The sequence below is a fragment of the Solea senegalensis genome, linkage group LG18 (genome assembly GCF_019176455.1).
Source record: "Solea senegalensis isolate Sse05_10M linkage group LG18, IFAPA_SoseM_1, whole genome shotgun sequence".
NCBI lineage: Eukaryota > Metazoa > Chordata > Actinopteri > Pleuronectiformes > Soleidae > Solea > Solea senegalensis.
In genome coordinates, this window is record NC_058041.1 from 1,792,548 (window position 1) to 1,807,499 (window position 14,952).

At 40.6% G+C, this 14,952-nt stretch overlaps 1 protein-coding gene across 7 annotated transcripts; it reads left to right on the forward strand.

The window, feature by feature from the left end:
- The first annotated feature begins 535 nt into the window (after positions 1-535).
- usp42 (ubiquitin specific peptidase 42) lies at positions 536-14,484 on the forward strand. 7 transcript variants are annotated; one of them, XM_044013851.1, is made up of 19 exons: positions 801-2,937; positions 3,093-3,330; positions 4,179-4,428; positions 5,253-5,459; positions 5,555-5,665; positions 5,913-6,012; positions 6,334-6,401; positions 6,508-6,578; positions 6,992-7,074; positions 7,187-7,298; positions 7,391-7,531; positions 7,916-8,022; positions 8,194-8,368; positions 8,624-9,322; positions 9,409-9,491; positions 10,119-11,186; positions 12,420-12,712; positions 12,788-12,859; positions 13,390-14,484. In XM_044013851.1, the coding sequence occupies exons 3-18, from the start codon at positions 4,188-4,190 to the stop codon at positions 12,847-12,849; spliced, it is 3,621 nt and encodes a 1,206-aa protein (XP_043869786.1). In that variant the 5' UTR covers positions 801-2,937; positions 3,093-3,330; positions 4,179-4,187; the 3' UTR covers positions 12,850-12,859; positions 13,390-14,484. The 7 variants fall into 7 exon arrangements, 5 of the variants coding, with proteins under 5 accessions (XP_043869789.1, XP_043869784.1, XP_043869786.1 ...); XM_044013852.1 differs by having other exon boundaries at positions 801-2,923; XM_044013854.1 differs by lacking the exons at positions 801-2,937; positions 3,093-3,330 and adding an exon at positions 537-766 and having other exon boundaries at positions 12,423-12,712.
- Positions 14,485-14,952: the final 468 nt, after the last annotated feature.

The window sequence follows — 14,952 nt, forward strand, 5'->3', positions numbered from 1 at the left end:
GAATCTGTATGTAATTTACTTAACCAAGGAACCACGTCCTTGTGTTAGTTTGTTAGTAACTCAAAAAGAAAAGGATGGATTTTTGAGAAAATTTCTTGGGATGTAGGTTATGGCCAATACAATTAATAATTAAAAAAATGTGTGTGCATGGGTTAAATAAGTAATAATATGCGATTATATTAGGTTGGATCTGGGTTGGAAATACCCACTACATTGCTATTACATAGGTATTAAATTGGAAATAAGACAGCGTTATCGCAATCTTATGTCCATATTATGTCAGTTATTACTGAACTGTTCATTCGTTCAACTGACACATCGTAGTAACTGATAAAATAATATCCTGTTTTTCTAGATAAGAGGAAATATTTTGTCATCAAGCCTAAACTGTGTTATTTTCCCCTTAATTTTACTTTAATTTAGTGATTGTCTCATTTTTTTGCCTCACAATACTTTTATATTCTTTCTTTTGACTCATTTATTTATTTTTTTGAAGTGTCTATTATTAATACCATGTTGTTTGTTTATATGAATATGTTTTTACCATTTGAAAAGAAAGACGTCTCAACATAAGAACACACAGTTCTTCGAAACACGTTCCTCGCAAAGGAACGGCCCGCACGAGCCAATCAGAGAGCGCGTTTCATTGCAGGTACCCGGATGTACCCGTGGGGCAATTAGCTACGTCATTGTTCACCGCCGGACACCCGCTGGATATGAGGAATGGATTTACAGTCCCTATTAACGTGTTCGTAACAGATTACAGGTGAGTGTGTTGTTACTATTGTGATCAGGGGACACTTTATCTGTGCCGCGGCGGCAGTTCGGTGTCCCTAAACCGCTGGGATTTGCTGTATTAGCCGTACACCGGTCCTCTGTCATGTCGGGAGTGAGGGGCGCAATGAGCACACACAACCGCCGGTGTCGAGCCCCTCCTTTCTCTGCGAGCTGGACGGACCGTTATTCGGACTTACATATACTCATTCATAATGTAACTGAATAATTTCGAAGCGGGAGCAGAAGGCTGCTGTTATGAGTTTAAAGGAAATGGCTGCGTTTGTCTCCGCCATGTCGGAGAGCGTCTGCCGCGCCGAGCGAGCTAGCAGCGTTAGCAGGCGCCACCGCCGCCGCCGCACGAGTAATGCCGCCGCACGTAAGCCACGGAGTCCGTGCCCTGTCGTCACTTTTCCCGCTCTTTATTCGGCTTACACTCTGCGCTCATGGAGGTTGGGAGTTTTATATTGGCGTGTTCCGTCTTCTATCAGGGTCAACGGAACCCTTTCTGTGTGTTTTGTTGGAGTTTAGCGGTGCTGCGTGTGAAAGGCCTAGCCGCCGTTGGTTAGCTAACGTAAGCCAGTGTGTGCTGCCCGCTGTCGGAGGAGCAGGTGGGAGGGAACAGCTGCTGCTTTTAAAAAACGTGCTTCCGACCAGGAAATTCTCTCCGCTGGGGTTTTAAACTGAGAAATATCACGTTAAAACTGCTGATATTTTTTATTTTTTTACGAGGTGCTCGTGGATTTATAGTCGTTCAAAGTGCAAATGAATGTCTTTGGCAGGGTTTCCGATGTTTGTGTTATACCAGTGAATACTCGTTACCAAGGCGACTGAATGTGACGAACGCGCTACTATTGAAACGTACAACTAGGAGTACAACTAACTTTGATTTCCCTAACCGATTAATGTGCGTATTATTATACATTTTACTAGGGTAAAAAACACATTGAGATTAAAATACGTTATTTTTCAAGTGTGTCCTGGCCAGGACAGGCAGCAGTAACAAGCCAGACGTACTATACAAAAAATAATCAAATGTGCAATTTTCCCAGTCCTAATTGTAAAATCCCACAGAATCATATAAAAACCCGTAAGTCAGTAAGAAAATATGCAGTTAGACGTGTCTGACTCCAAGTCGTCCAGCATTCTCCTAAAAACATTAAACATTAAAATGTGGAAAGTATTGATTTGTCCCAGATCTTTAAATGGCCACCTTCGTTACTGTCGACCCAAAGCAAAGCAACCAGAAATTATTCACATTTAAGAATCTGAATTACCTATCTTAAGTTTTTTATTTTTTAAAAACACCCAAAAGACAAATTCATGTTGAAGAATGTTGTTATAGTTAATCAATTCATTTTTACAGCCCAACAACCTGAGTTTAGGTATGTTGTTGGTGTGAATGCTGAATCAACATCCACACTTTTTTTCAGTTCTATAATTTTCAATTTTGTCCCTTCAAGTATTGACATTTTTCCTTTGTCTAGAAGCCGTTTGAAAATTCTCAAAGTTCTTCTCTGGTGTTTTACGGCAGGCAGCATTCATAATGTTTTTGTACTGCTTCCTCTGTCCTTTTCTTTTATCATATTTTATCCACACAGAAACAGCATTTCGGGAGTCCTGAAACGGCATTCACAAATGTCAGTTGTGTTTGAAGATTGTATGGTCTTTTTCGCAAAAGCGTTTTGAGTTCTTTTTCATAGCGAGAAACATATGGTTTATGTTTTGTTCTGTTTCTGTTGGATAGGGCCTAAATCATCATTTTCTGATAGTAATTTCTGGCAGGCTGTACACCAAGATGTGCAATGGTGCCCTCTACACTTCATAGTTCTTCATCCCAGTTCAAAGTTCTTTATCCTTCTTAAATCTATTCCTCTCATCGTCAGCCTTTGATCTGACATGGTAGGGAATTTTTAACTGCCTTTGATTTGCGCAAGTGTTCAACAGACTGTTTCAACATTCACACAAAGTAATAGCGACTGAGTAGATGCTAGAGGATGGTAGAAATGAAGAGATGGAATCCCGGAGGCAGAAATGTAACTCTACGGATTCTACCTGCCGTAAAACGCCACCACCAAGTGTCCAGCCAACAAATGCTGCATAAATGTAGAGGTCCTTTGTTGCGCGCTGTAGGACATCCCGTAAAACTGTGAGTTAACCCAGGTTCGTACTGAGAGATTAATTCATCACATATATTATGGATTCTGACTGCTATTTAATACCACAAAGTAACCCCTTACCTTACTCACTAGTGCCTGATGAGATGAGATAAAAGCAAAAACTAATATTCATTGGGCTTCTTCTTCCTCTTCCACCAGAATTTTGCTGCGAAACTTGTCCCGCAGTTTTGAGAAAACCGCCCACACGTCATGCATCATTATGTGCAGGTTTGACTGGGAATGGTGTGCTATGGCTTTTCTAAGCATTTTGCACAACCGTGGTGAAGAAAATCCTGAAAACCTGCACAAAAAAAATCCAAAACAATGAAGGCAGATGAAATTCCATTTCCCCGGTGACCCTCTTGCGCAGATCAAATGACGTGCACCAAATCAGCAGGCATGTTTAGCATTTCTCATGAGAATTTTTGTAGTATTAACAGGCTGCATCCACACTACTACTTTTTCATAGTATTACAACAAATACCTGCTGTCCATGTTATTCTGGTATTCTAAAGCCCCCTGAAATGGCAACGCTTAAAAATGCTGCTTCATCTGAAAACTCCCAGACTCTGTGTTAGCATAGACGGACAAAAACAGAGACTGCTGGACGTTGGTGAACTAACCAGCTTGAAAACAATAACACTTTCAGTTTCACTTCGTTGTCGTCTCGTAAGATAAATCCATTTTCTTCTTTTCATTTAGCCATCGTTGTTTCTCATAGGTAATTGTCTCTGAAACTAAGGAAAACAACTGCAGAGAAGGGAATCAGCTTCCTGTTTACACCTGCATTTACCTAAATAGTCACATTATATACATTTTAAAGCAGATTATCTCTGAAATGGAGCTAATGCTAGTCTGGACACGGATCCCTTCTTAAATGAAAACGTAGTAGTATTGATGTAGCCTACGGTTGTTAGCGGTAGATGACAGCAAAAATGTTAATTTAAGGCTTTGTTGTGCTTTGGCTGTAGTTTGCTTTTGCTAATCTGTGAAAAAGTGATACTTGGCGGTTAGAGTTTTTATGATTTCCATGGCATTTATTGTAAGTGGGTCCATGAACCCTGTTCCACTCTTTATATCCTCTTAATAAGACATTTAAGATGTGTCATGATCATCTAAAGCAGCAAAACGGATCAATATCATCTTGTGCTGGTGTTTTAAATCAACAAATGTGTACATATATGTAGAGGGAGAGAGTCTCCCCTGCTCCTAACTCATTCTTGCGTTTCTGCCTCTCCTTCACAGCAATGAACAATGACCATAGTTGACAGAGCTTCAGAGAAGTCTGACCACGAGTCAGTCGGGTGTAAGCGAACCCCGTTCAACAGTGGAGACGCAGGGATGGACGGCAGCTGTTCCAGCAGCTGGGCAGTGGGCTCCACCATGTCCACTGACTCTCAGAGGCTGAAAGCTCCAGCCGGTTGTCTGGGCCCGACGCCTGGAGCTGCTGTCTACAACAGTTCTCCCTCCTCTGTGGAGCGGCAAAAGGAGCAAAGTAAGGAGCAAACACACACACAAACACAAATACAGTACATCATTTAGTCAGGTATGGGATAACATATCTAAATGAAAATGTGTTGTTTTTACCAAAAGCATACAGAAAACTATTAACCATAAATAATACACAAGCAGTACAACATTCAAGTGTAACATGGTCTATTATTAAGTGTGACCCAACTGCTTTCGTGGGTGTTTTGATGCTGCTTCCACTTTTCATTCATTCACTCACCCAGTTGCATAATCAGGTTTAAAAACAGTTTTAAAAGCAAGAACATGCTGGGTATTTTGATATTCAGAGCAGCAGCCTGAATTGCTTAATGTAAACAAACAAACAAACACAGTTTTGATTCAACACAATTGAATCTTGGTGTTCTCTCCTTGACTCCTCTCTTATATTAGTTCAGAATCATAGCTTAAATGAAATCATATTTAGACTTGTAGAATGTAGTTGCTAGACTTCTTACAGAAACAAAAAAAGACTATACATCGCTTTTCTTTCTTTTTTTTAAATGGATGAATCAGATACAGAATCAACATCAAAATTCAATATTTGTCTTCAAATCTCTTCATGTCAGTTAATTTCCTCCTAACCCCATATTCAGCTCCTGGACAACAGCAGTTCCTGTTAGTCCTAATCTTGTTTAAAACCCAAAGATGATGGATGCTTCTAAGCTCTGGACTAGTCCCACAGAAAGTCATGTTGTTTTCAAATCCAATTTAAAGTCTTACCTTCTCAGGTTCACTTCTGATTGTATGTTACTGCTGTTGATTTTTGTTGCTATATTAATACATTTAACTTGACTTAATACTTACGCTCAGTGATAAACAGTGGCGATGGCATTGAGTCACCCCAGAGGGTCCTGTTTCCCCTGGAGAAGCTCAACCTAAAATGGACCCAGGTCCACCGCGCCGGTGCCGGCCTTCAGAATATGGGGAACACCTGCTTCCTCAACTCAGCCCTGCAGTGTCTCACCTACATCCCACCGTTTACCAACTACATGCTGACACGGGAGCATTCAAAAACATGTGAGCGAGTGGTTAATGTTTTCATGTTATTTGTCTTTGTTGTAATATGTGTCACGTCCATCTTTTTCATCTTTTTGCCCATCTCTCTGCCACAGGTCGTGAGCCGGGTTTCTGTATGATGTGCACCATGCAAAACCACATCATTCAGGTTTTCGCCAACTCTGGGAACGTCATTAAGCCCATCGGTGTGCTCAATGAGCTCAAAAGTAAGGGAATGGACACTGAAATTTTGCATGTATACACATGTATTTACCTAAAGTGAAGGACAGGGGGCGCTGTGTGACTGTTTACCCTTTCATTTTGGAGGGAAAAAACTTCTGCTGTTAAATCTGTTAGATATATATATATATATATATATATATATATATATATATATATATATATATATATATATATATATATATAGCGTGCTTGTCTTATGGCTTTGTCTGTGTGCTTATTTTCCTTACACAGGAATAGCAAAGCACTTCCGCTATGGAAGCCAAGAGGATGCCCACGAGTTCCTACGGTACACAGTGGATGCTATGCAAAAGTCCTGCTTGCCTGGACCTAAGTAAGTTCACTTTTAAAATTCTCTTCTCTCTTCAAATATTTATTTGATAATAGTGAGATGCATGACTTCAGCAGGAAACTTGACATATTCAAGTATTCCTTTATATGACTGAAATATATGAATTTAATGCAGAGCTATGAGTCCTCCATATATTGTGAGCTGTAAAATAAGGGAAGGTCTTATTTAATAGATTCATCACTGGCCATGAATCTCAGGAGATACTTAAAAAGTAATTTCAAATTAAATTATTTCAGTCAATCGTTGTTTACTGTATGAATAAGGCAGATAGAATGGTTCATAATATTTTTTTATTCCTGACAGGTTGGACAGGCAAACACAGGCAACCACTTTCATCCATCAAGTGTTCGGCGGGTACCTGAGGTCCAGAGGTAATTGATCCATTTTGGTTTTTCTGACTTTCCTCTTTAAACCTCTTTGTGTCACGTTTTTCCATCTCCTCAAGCTAATGTTTTTTTATGTTGTTGTATTTTTCAGTTAAATGTTTAAACTGCAAAGCAGTCTCGGACACATTTGACCCTTTTCTGGACATTGCTCTGGAAATCAAGGTAATGAAACAGAAAGTGAAAGTCTCTTGTGAGTTTAAAATGTCATGTTGTTTTACTGCATTTTTTAAAAATTTGTGTGAAGTACAGGAATATTTTGTTATTTCAGTTTTGCAGCATGACTCATTTGAATAAATATGGAGCTTGTAAAAATGCCAATTTGCTCAGGTCTTTAGTGTTTCTAAGGTTTTTAGTATTGTATTTTTGTGTTGTAGTAATTAGAGTTTTATGCTGAAATGTGAATATAAAAAATAAAATTAATAATATATAGTGTCAGCACATGTGTCTAGATCAATAGTTTAAATTATTTAAGAATATTTTGAATGTTTCAAAAAGAAAATCAACTTTTTTATGCTCTCTTTGAAATCTTTGAATCCATAATTCCGTGAGATAGACTCTTGTTTGTGTCCACACAGACGGTTCCGAGCGTCTCTAAGGCTCTAGAGCAGTTTGTTGAGCCAGAGCAGCTGGATGGTGAAAATGCCTACAAATGCACCAAGTGAGTCGTAGTCATCGTCGTTTTTTTTAAAAATATGACAAGTTGATTTATTTGGTTTATTTATTTTTTAGGTCAGTTTGTTCTAACTGCTGAACATCTTGTTCCCCCTCAGGTGCAAAAAAATGGTCACGGCCTCAAAGAGATTCACCATCCACCGCAACCCTAACGTGCTCACCCTCTCACTCAAACGCTTCGCAAACTTCACCGGAGGCAAGATTACAAAGGTACTGTGTCTTGGACAAAATTTTAAACTGCGCTGTAAATTAGAAATTTTGATTCTGCTTCAGTACTAATCCGTTGTTCTGTGGCCAAACAGGATGTGAAATATGCAGAATATCTCGACCTGCGGCCGTTCATGTCTCAGTCTCAAGGAGAGTCCCAGGTTTACGCGCTGTGTGCTGTGCTGGTCCACTCTGGATTCAGCTGTCACGCTGGACACTACTTCTGCTATATTAAGGTACTGAGACTGCTGCAGTTGTCGTCTTCAAACCTCGTTTTTAATTGAAGCTTTTGGGAATATTTCATTTGCAGAGTGTTCTAATGTGTTTACTTTTACTTATTTAAATCAACAGCTTGTTTGCTTGTGAATTAGTTTTGTTTGACTACTTCTGGTTAAGCATTTTTTATTTAAAATATATTTTATGATTTTATACTTTTAGTGCTTACAAAATCATGCATTAAAATATTCTGTTCTGTTGTAATATGTCTCACAGCACATTTTATATGTTATTTACTTACTATATTTAAGAGATCCTACCAAGTAAAGGTCTGATGTAGTGCAGACAAAAGCTATTGTGTCAAACCTAAAAAAGTGTTGTGTTGTGTTGTGTGTGTGTGACAGGCGAGCAGTGGTCAGTGGTATCAGATGAACGACTCCTCCGTGTCTATCAGCGACATCAGGTCTGTTCTGAACTGTTCTGAGCAGGCCTACGTCCTTTTCTACGTCAGGTGAGTAAATACAAGTTCAAATACAATTGCATTTATCATTTAATGTTGTAAAACTGGGCCCTTGTTAGTAAGATTTCAACCCTGGTCACACACAAGCAGATAAAGAAATGTGTCTTTTTCACTTAAATGTTTCTGTTTTACAAATTTACCTTCTCTTTTTTGCATCCTCAGGTCCAGCGATGTGAAAAAAACGGGGGACTACGGTCACGTGAACCATAACCCTGGAGTTCCGGGTCACTCGTCTCCACGACCTGTGGTGACACCACGCATCAACACCACAGTCCACCACAACAACAACAACAACACCGGCTTCATAGGTCCACAGCTGCCCCCACACATGACCAAGGTACTGCACACGTGATTAAAGCTGTAGAAAGTAACTTCTGTTGCCCGGGTAACTACTCCTTCTTGCCTCTGCAAGTCGTGACATAAAATGAATCACTTCCTGTGTGCAGCGTGGGCAGCTGCGTTAATATAACATTTGTTTTCATTTAAAAGTTACACACTGCTGCTTTAAATGTAACTCCCGGTGGTTAATGTATTTTCATGTTCATAATTAACTTTGACTTAGAGACTTGACACGTTCTTCCCTTTTTCTCAGAGCGCTCTCCATGTCAATGGGAATGGATCTCTGAGGGACTATCCTACAAGCTCCAAGCCCAGTACCAGCAGCAGTGTTGTGGGGAAATCTAGCCATGGCCTGGCCTCTTCCTCTTCCATCTCCCACTCAATGAGCCGGCCCACAGTGATCCCCGACCAAGACAAACGCCAGAAGCTTTCATTCTTTATTGGACAGAACAAACAGAACCGCCCATCATCCTCTTCCTCTTCCTCCTCCTCTTCCTCTTCGTCCTCTTACAGCCAACCGTCCTCAGCCAGCAGCAGCAGCAGCTCCTCCTCCTCCAGCTCTTTATCCTCCTCACAGTCTACCTCAGACGTCCGGTTTGTTCCTCGCCAGCTGAACCGCGTTAACGGCGTGTCTTGCAGTAACGGGGGCCACCACGCCGGCGGCAATGGAGCAGCTTCGTTCCTGGTGCCGTACGGCCAAGAGTCTTCGGAGGAGTCGGATCAGGAGAACAGCAGCGCCTTGGACAACGGATGCTCGGCCAAGTCTCACCTCAATGGAAACGACAGGACGACAGGAATCTGTGAAAAGTCCTCGCAGGCCATAAACAGAGAGTCAGGGGTGCATCATAATGGAAACGGAATGAACGGTTCAACCAATGGCGTCTCCAAAGCAGGCCAAAATGGGCACCATTATGGGCAACAAAAAGTCAACGGACACAGCAGAGAAGAAAAGGTAAATTATGTCCTTTTGTGTTTTATCTTTTCCGGTAAATTATGTTTGTAATTAGTGAGACATTGTAATGTTGTGTGCTTTTTCAGATCTCTGGCAGCAATAATGTATGTTCAGCTTCAGCGGCTCCTGTCACTTCTAACGGACTAGACGGTGATCACATTCAACCAAGGTAAGGCAGAATCTTAAACTAGAGCAGAAAAACAACATGTTATAGTTGGACAATATTTATTTAAGTAGAGTCCAAACAATCACATCACCCCCTTATCTTTGAAAGGTCGAAGGCTGTCTGAAGGCAAAGTTTTATGACCATGCTTTGAGTGTAACTGGTGTCTCAGTTTTATGAATTATGTGAACATCAAACCTCCACTTCTTCACCTGTGCCGTAGAGAGCCAGGAGGAGGGTTTTTTGTTGCATTGCACACGCCACGATGTTCCCATAACACAGCTGTTCAATGACTCAGCATCTGTGTGAAGCCACACCCACACGTGAGTGCGAGAGCAGAAAGGGAGGGGGTGAGAGAAAGGATAGTGAATCATGAAAGGCTGAAATCAGGCATTTTTGGCGATTTTGATGATCTGTTTCATGTATTTATACATTACTCTCATTGAAAATGAAATGGTTACTGATGTTTTTATATTATTTGTTATCATTAAACATTTATCTAGATATTTGGCAGTAATATGGGTCGTCCTCTAGTTTTAAGTGTTTTACGTGGTTATCTTCTACAAAGGTAATTGAATCAGTAGCTACTGGACATTCTTGATGACGTGTTTGTCTCTTTTTCTTTTGTTCCAGTAACGAGGCAAACAATTCAGCTGTGTCTCAGAGCAGTTCCTCTCAGAACAGCCACCCCGCTGCAGAAGAAAGCCAGCAACCCTCCACTCTCAACACAAGGGCTAAAACCGTGTCTGAATCGCTGTCTCAGCATACAGCATCCTCCGCTGCTAGCATTCCACCTCCAGCTACTGCTGCAAACACCCATCCTGTCCCGACTGCTTCCTCTTCAGCAGACAACGGCAACTCTGCGGCCTTATCAACCCCCCCTGACTGCCGAGACTCCCACAGCAGAGGCGAGGCGTCTCCCACTGCTCCACAAAAGGTTGGCGTATGTGGGGATGAAGCCAAGGATCTACCACAGAAGAATGGACCATCAGCGGGGTCTGATGCACACACAGATGCTAAGGAGCAGCACCAGTCCAAGCCCAGTTCTAGAGACAGCGAGAGACAATATTCCCGAGAGAGGGACAGAGATGGGGACAGACTGCACTCTGACAGGAGCAGAGACAGAGACAGACACTACAGGGACAGGAGTTACGACAGAGAAAGTGACAGTGATCGTCACCGGTACAGGCGGGACTCCCGGGATCACCGCCACCACTATCGCTCATACAGGGATCACGACAGGTACTACAGGGACTCGGAGCATCGCTACGAGCGGACTCTCTACCACCCCAGGGAGCGTGATCGTGACAGGTGTGCTCACCATTACCACCACCATCACCGGTCCAGAGACAACTGGGACAGTGAGCGAAATGGACGTGGTTATTCCTACCGCGAGGACTCTCGCAGTCGCTGGCGGTGGCAGCAGGACAGAAGAGAGTCCCGGGCGGCAAGGGACCGCAGCAACGGCAGGGAGAGGAACTATTACCCTTCAAAAGAAGAGACTTCTTTTTCTGCCACGGCACCGGAAGGATCCGCAAAGGCTTCTCCCTCCAGGTCAGCGCCAAACATGGAGGATGAGAATCACAAGAGGACTCATCTGAGCAAGGAGAGAGAAGACAGTTCAGAGACCCGTCACTCCAAAAAACACAAGAAGAGCAAGAAAAAGAAGTCAAAGGATAAAGACAGACACCGTGACAGCGGGTGAGTGATTCTACTAATGATCCATCCATTGTTTTATCAATATTTAGTTTTAAAAAAGTACTCACATTTTTTACTTATTTTGTCAGACCAATACTGAAACTAATCGAACTTCTTTACTCAAGTCAAAGTAAGAAACTACAGTTTTCGAAATGTGCTGAAGTACTCAAGCACGTAAAAGTAAAAAGTTACACAATATCTATACATGTTTGCAACTTCTGTCTCTTAATCGCATAGCTGTCCAATGTTTTTGAGGCTTCAAACACTGAAATATTAAAATGTGAAATGACTATTGCACTTCTCAGTAACAGAATATTGTTTATGAACAACCTGCTGTTTCAGTGTTGTCGGCTTCAGTGTGTTCATCCATGTCACTCTTCTGCCTTCTCCCTCTCTGCGTTACATCTTGTTGTCTTTAAAATGTGTTATCAGATATCGGCAAACGCATATCCTCCTTTAAAATGTGTTATCAGATATCGGCAAACGCATATCCTCCTTTAAAATGTGTTATCAGATATCGGCAAACGCATATCCTCCTCTAAAATGTGTTATCAGATATCGGCAAACGCATATCCTCCTTTAAAATGTGTTATCAGATATCGGCAAACACATATCCTCTGATATGACTAAAAACAGTAGGCTGAATAAGCTTTTACATCCTTGACTTCTATGCTTGGGTCTTTGGCAACTTTCTTTTTTTAATGTTTATTTTTGCATTCCCAGTTTTGATGTGTAGGTGGCATGAAGAGACCTTCCCCCCTCACATGTGTTAACATTACAAGCCTGTGTTAAAATGTAAGGAGTTTCAAAAAAATACAGATATTTGTGTGAAAAAGGTGTAAACTTGTTGAACACTGAAGTAAAATACAGTTAACTGAAAAATTGACTCAAGTAAATAAACATGTGTCCTCAGTTTTTACAGTTTACAGATTTTATGATGAATTATTCATTGATCTCCAACTGTTTTGATGACACATCAATCATTTTTAGTGTTTATTTTATAATTAAAACAAGTTTCTCTGATTTAAATATATATTTGCGGACAAATCTGAATGTTTGACAACATAATCAATGTTTTTTCAACATTTTCTGACATTTTATGGACCAAAGAACTAATTGATGATGAAAAGAATCATAAGTTGTTGCCCTAAAAGTAACTAAGATGTGTTCCAACATTATCAGTCTTCAGCCGATGACAGAGTCTGCCATTACCGTGTGTTTTCTGCTTCCCCAAAGAAGCTCTGACGTTGATTCAGACAAAGCTACTGCGGTGAAAAAGAAGAAGAAAAGCAGCAGACAGCGAGACAGCGACAGTCCACAAGGTGATCACAAGAACAGGAGCAGCGAGGAGAGGGAGGGTGGCAAGAGACGTTACCATGATAACAGTGACACTAAACACAACTATGGTTTTTCACCGGCTAAACGGCGGCACACGGACTACACTAATGACGGCGCTGACCATCTACCCGCCTCCCATCACACATTAGTAACAAACAGTTCAAGTCACCGCCATCTCAATGGATACACAGGTATGACACACACATTCAGAGTCAGCACTGCTGTTTTAGATTCAGTAGGTTAACGGCTCTTCTCCTGTTTTGCAGGAAACGGTTACAGTCGGACTAACGGTGACTCCCACGGAATCTCCAGTGGACTGAAACACTGACTCTGAGTGGGTGGGTGTCAATTCAAATGTTACTTTGCGGAGAGTTAACTTGTGTGTGCTGACCAACATTCATGGTAACTGTTTAGTACTTCCATGTTGTCCACACTGGAGCTTTTAGTGACACAGTGAAAGTGCTCAGAAAGACCAAGGTGTTTTTTTTAATATTTTTATATATAATCCAATACCTATAACAAAATCATCTGTCCATCTAGACATCCATGTAGCTGGCTAGCAGCCTTTTATCGATCTATTCATCATCTTTTATCGATCTATTCATCTGTCTATCTAGTTAGCTAGCTTATCTTGGTATCTATCTTGTCTTGTCTTACTGTATATCTTGACATCTAACCATCTTGCTATCCAGCCTTCTAGTTTTTTTTCAACTGCATTGAAATTGAAATGTTGCAGGATTTGTGGAGCTATAATTATAAATAAATGTCATTTTACCATCAGTGGTTTTAATAAACAGCAGCCGAGCTGCTGATCTTTCAGTTCATACTTTAAAAACAAAACTGAATAAATTCTTCTTTGTCATTTCAGGCTTTTTCAATACCATTTTAACAGCAGCAGAGGAATGAGATCAACTTTTTTGACATGGTGCTTCTCCATTGGGAATATATTGTGTTTTTATCGCAAGTGAAGTGTTTTAATAATGTTTTCTTTTTTTTTTTTTTTTCCTTTTTAAAGGCGATTTATTTGCCCGTAACTCTCTTAACTATGGTTATACAAAAGAAACGGTCACCTTGTTGAACATTTATGGTAAAAAAAAGAAAAGAAAGAATAAAAATTAATATATATATATACTTGTAATGAACACAGACAAAAAGCCTTGAGCTTAAAACATCTCAGCTGCTGCTCAGTGGAACTCAGGACTCGAAGAACTTGTTAAAAACAAAACAGGTTCCCACCTGCTTTCAGACCAGAGAGAAATCAAAGAAGGGAAACTGAAAGTTGAAGAGTTTTTACTCCCGTCTCACGGAGGAGGTGGAGGAGGAGGAGGAGGAGGAGGTGGAGGACATTCATGGATGAGGCTTAGCTGACTGATACCTCCACTTTAACCCTGGACAGACTTGAGGAAATTTTTTCAACTTATCTTCTTTTTACTCCGTTTGTTTCCGTTTTTGCTCCGAAGCCTAAGATTCACACTCAGTCATTTTCGCTCTCGTTCTCCTCACAACATTCATTTTTATTTTAAATGTTCAAAAAGGAAGAAAAAAAAAACATCAAGCATTTGTCATAGCTGTGGACCATTTGTGTTTTTGGTTTTTAAAGAGGAAGAAGAAAAAAAACAGTTTGTGTCTTCTAGCATCATAAAAAAATACTGTGAATTTAATTTTTGAACTGTACTATCAGTTATTTTTTATATGTAAAACTCCTGTATCAGGATCAGCAGTAGGTGTTCTTTTTTTTCGTTTTTTCTTTTTTCTTTAAGGAAAACACTCGATTCTGACATACTCTCGGGGGGGGCGACGACGAGTACGGTTGTTTTTGTTGTTTTTGTTTTGTTTTTCAGCTTTAGACAGACGTTGGAAGACTGCTGTTCTACTTTTTAGTTTAGCATGTGAGAATTTATACATTGTATAAGGTTTAAGAAAAACAAACAAAAAAAGCCTTAAAATACATTTGTTAACGTCGGCAATTGTAACTTGTTGTTGGTCTTTGACGTTGTTTACAGGCCGGGGGACGAGACGCCAGAGTCAACACTCCCTCCCCTCTCCGTCCGCCTTTTACGTGGTAACACACACACACACGCAGTCAGAGCGGAAAAACATGACGATATAACCTCAATCAGGTTTCATTAAAGGTCCAGTACATAAGAAAAATAGTGACATCTAATGGCGAGACTGCACATTTCCATTCCCCAAGCACATCAGGGAACTACGGTGGCCTTTGCATACCAGAAAGGCTCAATCAATCCGTTAATTACGTATTCTCAGAAAGTCGCTAAAATCATAATTTTTTTTCATCTGGAAGTCATTTTTATTTAGAAAAGTACATATGAATATGTTGCTGTAAAGTAATGTGCTGGCTTATGTCTTAACAGACATGGTAAAGCCTGATTGTATCACAGCTCTTAGCTGCTGATTTGATTCATACTGCAGT

Coding starts and splice junctions, on each gene's coding strand:
- usp42 (XM_044013849.1), top strand. CDS start 4,188: ATGACCATAGTTGACAGAGCTTCAGAGAAGTCTGACCACGAGTCAGTC. Junction 7,299..7,390: donor CCGGAGGCAAGATTACAAAG/GTACTGTGTCTT, acceptor GTGGCCAAACAG/GATGTGAAATATGCAGAATA. Junction 8,369..8,623: donor TGCCCCCACACATGACCAAG/GTACTGCACACG, acceptor CCTTTTTCTCAG/AGCGCTCTCCATGTCAATGG.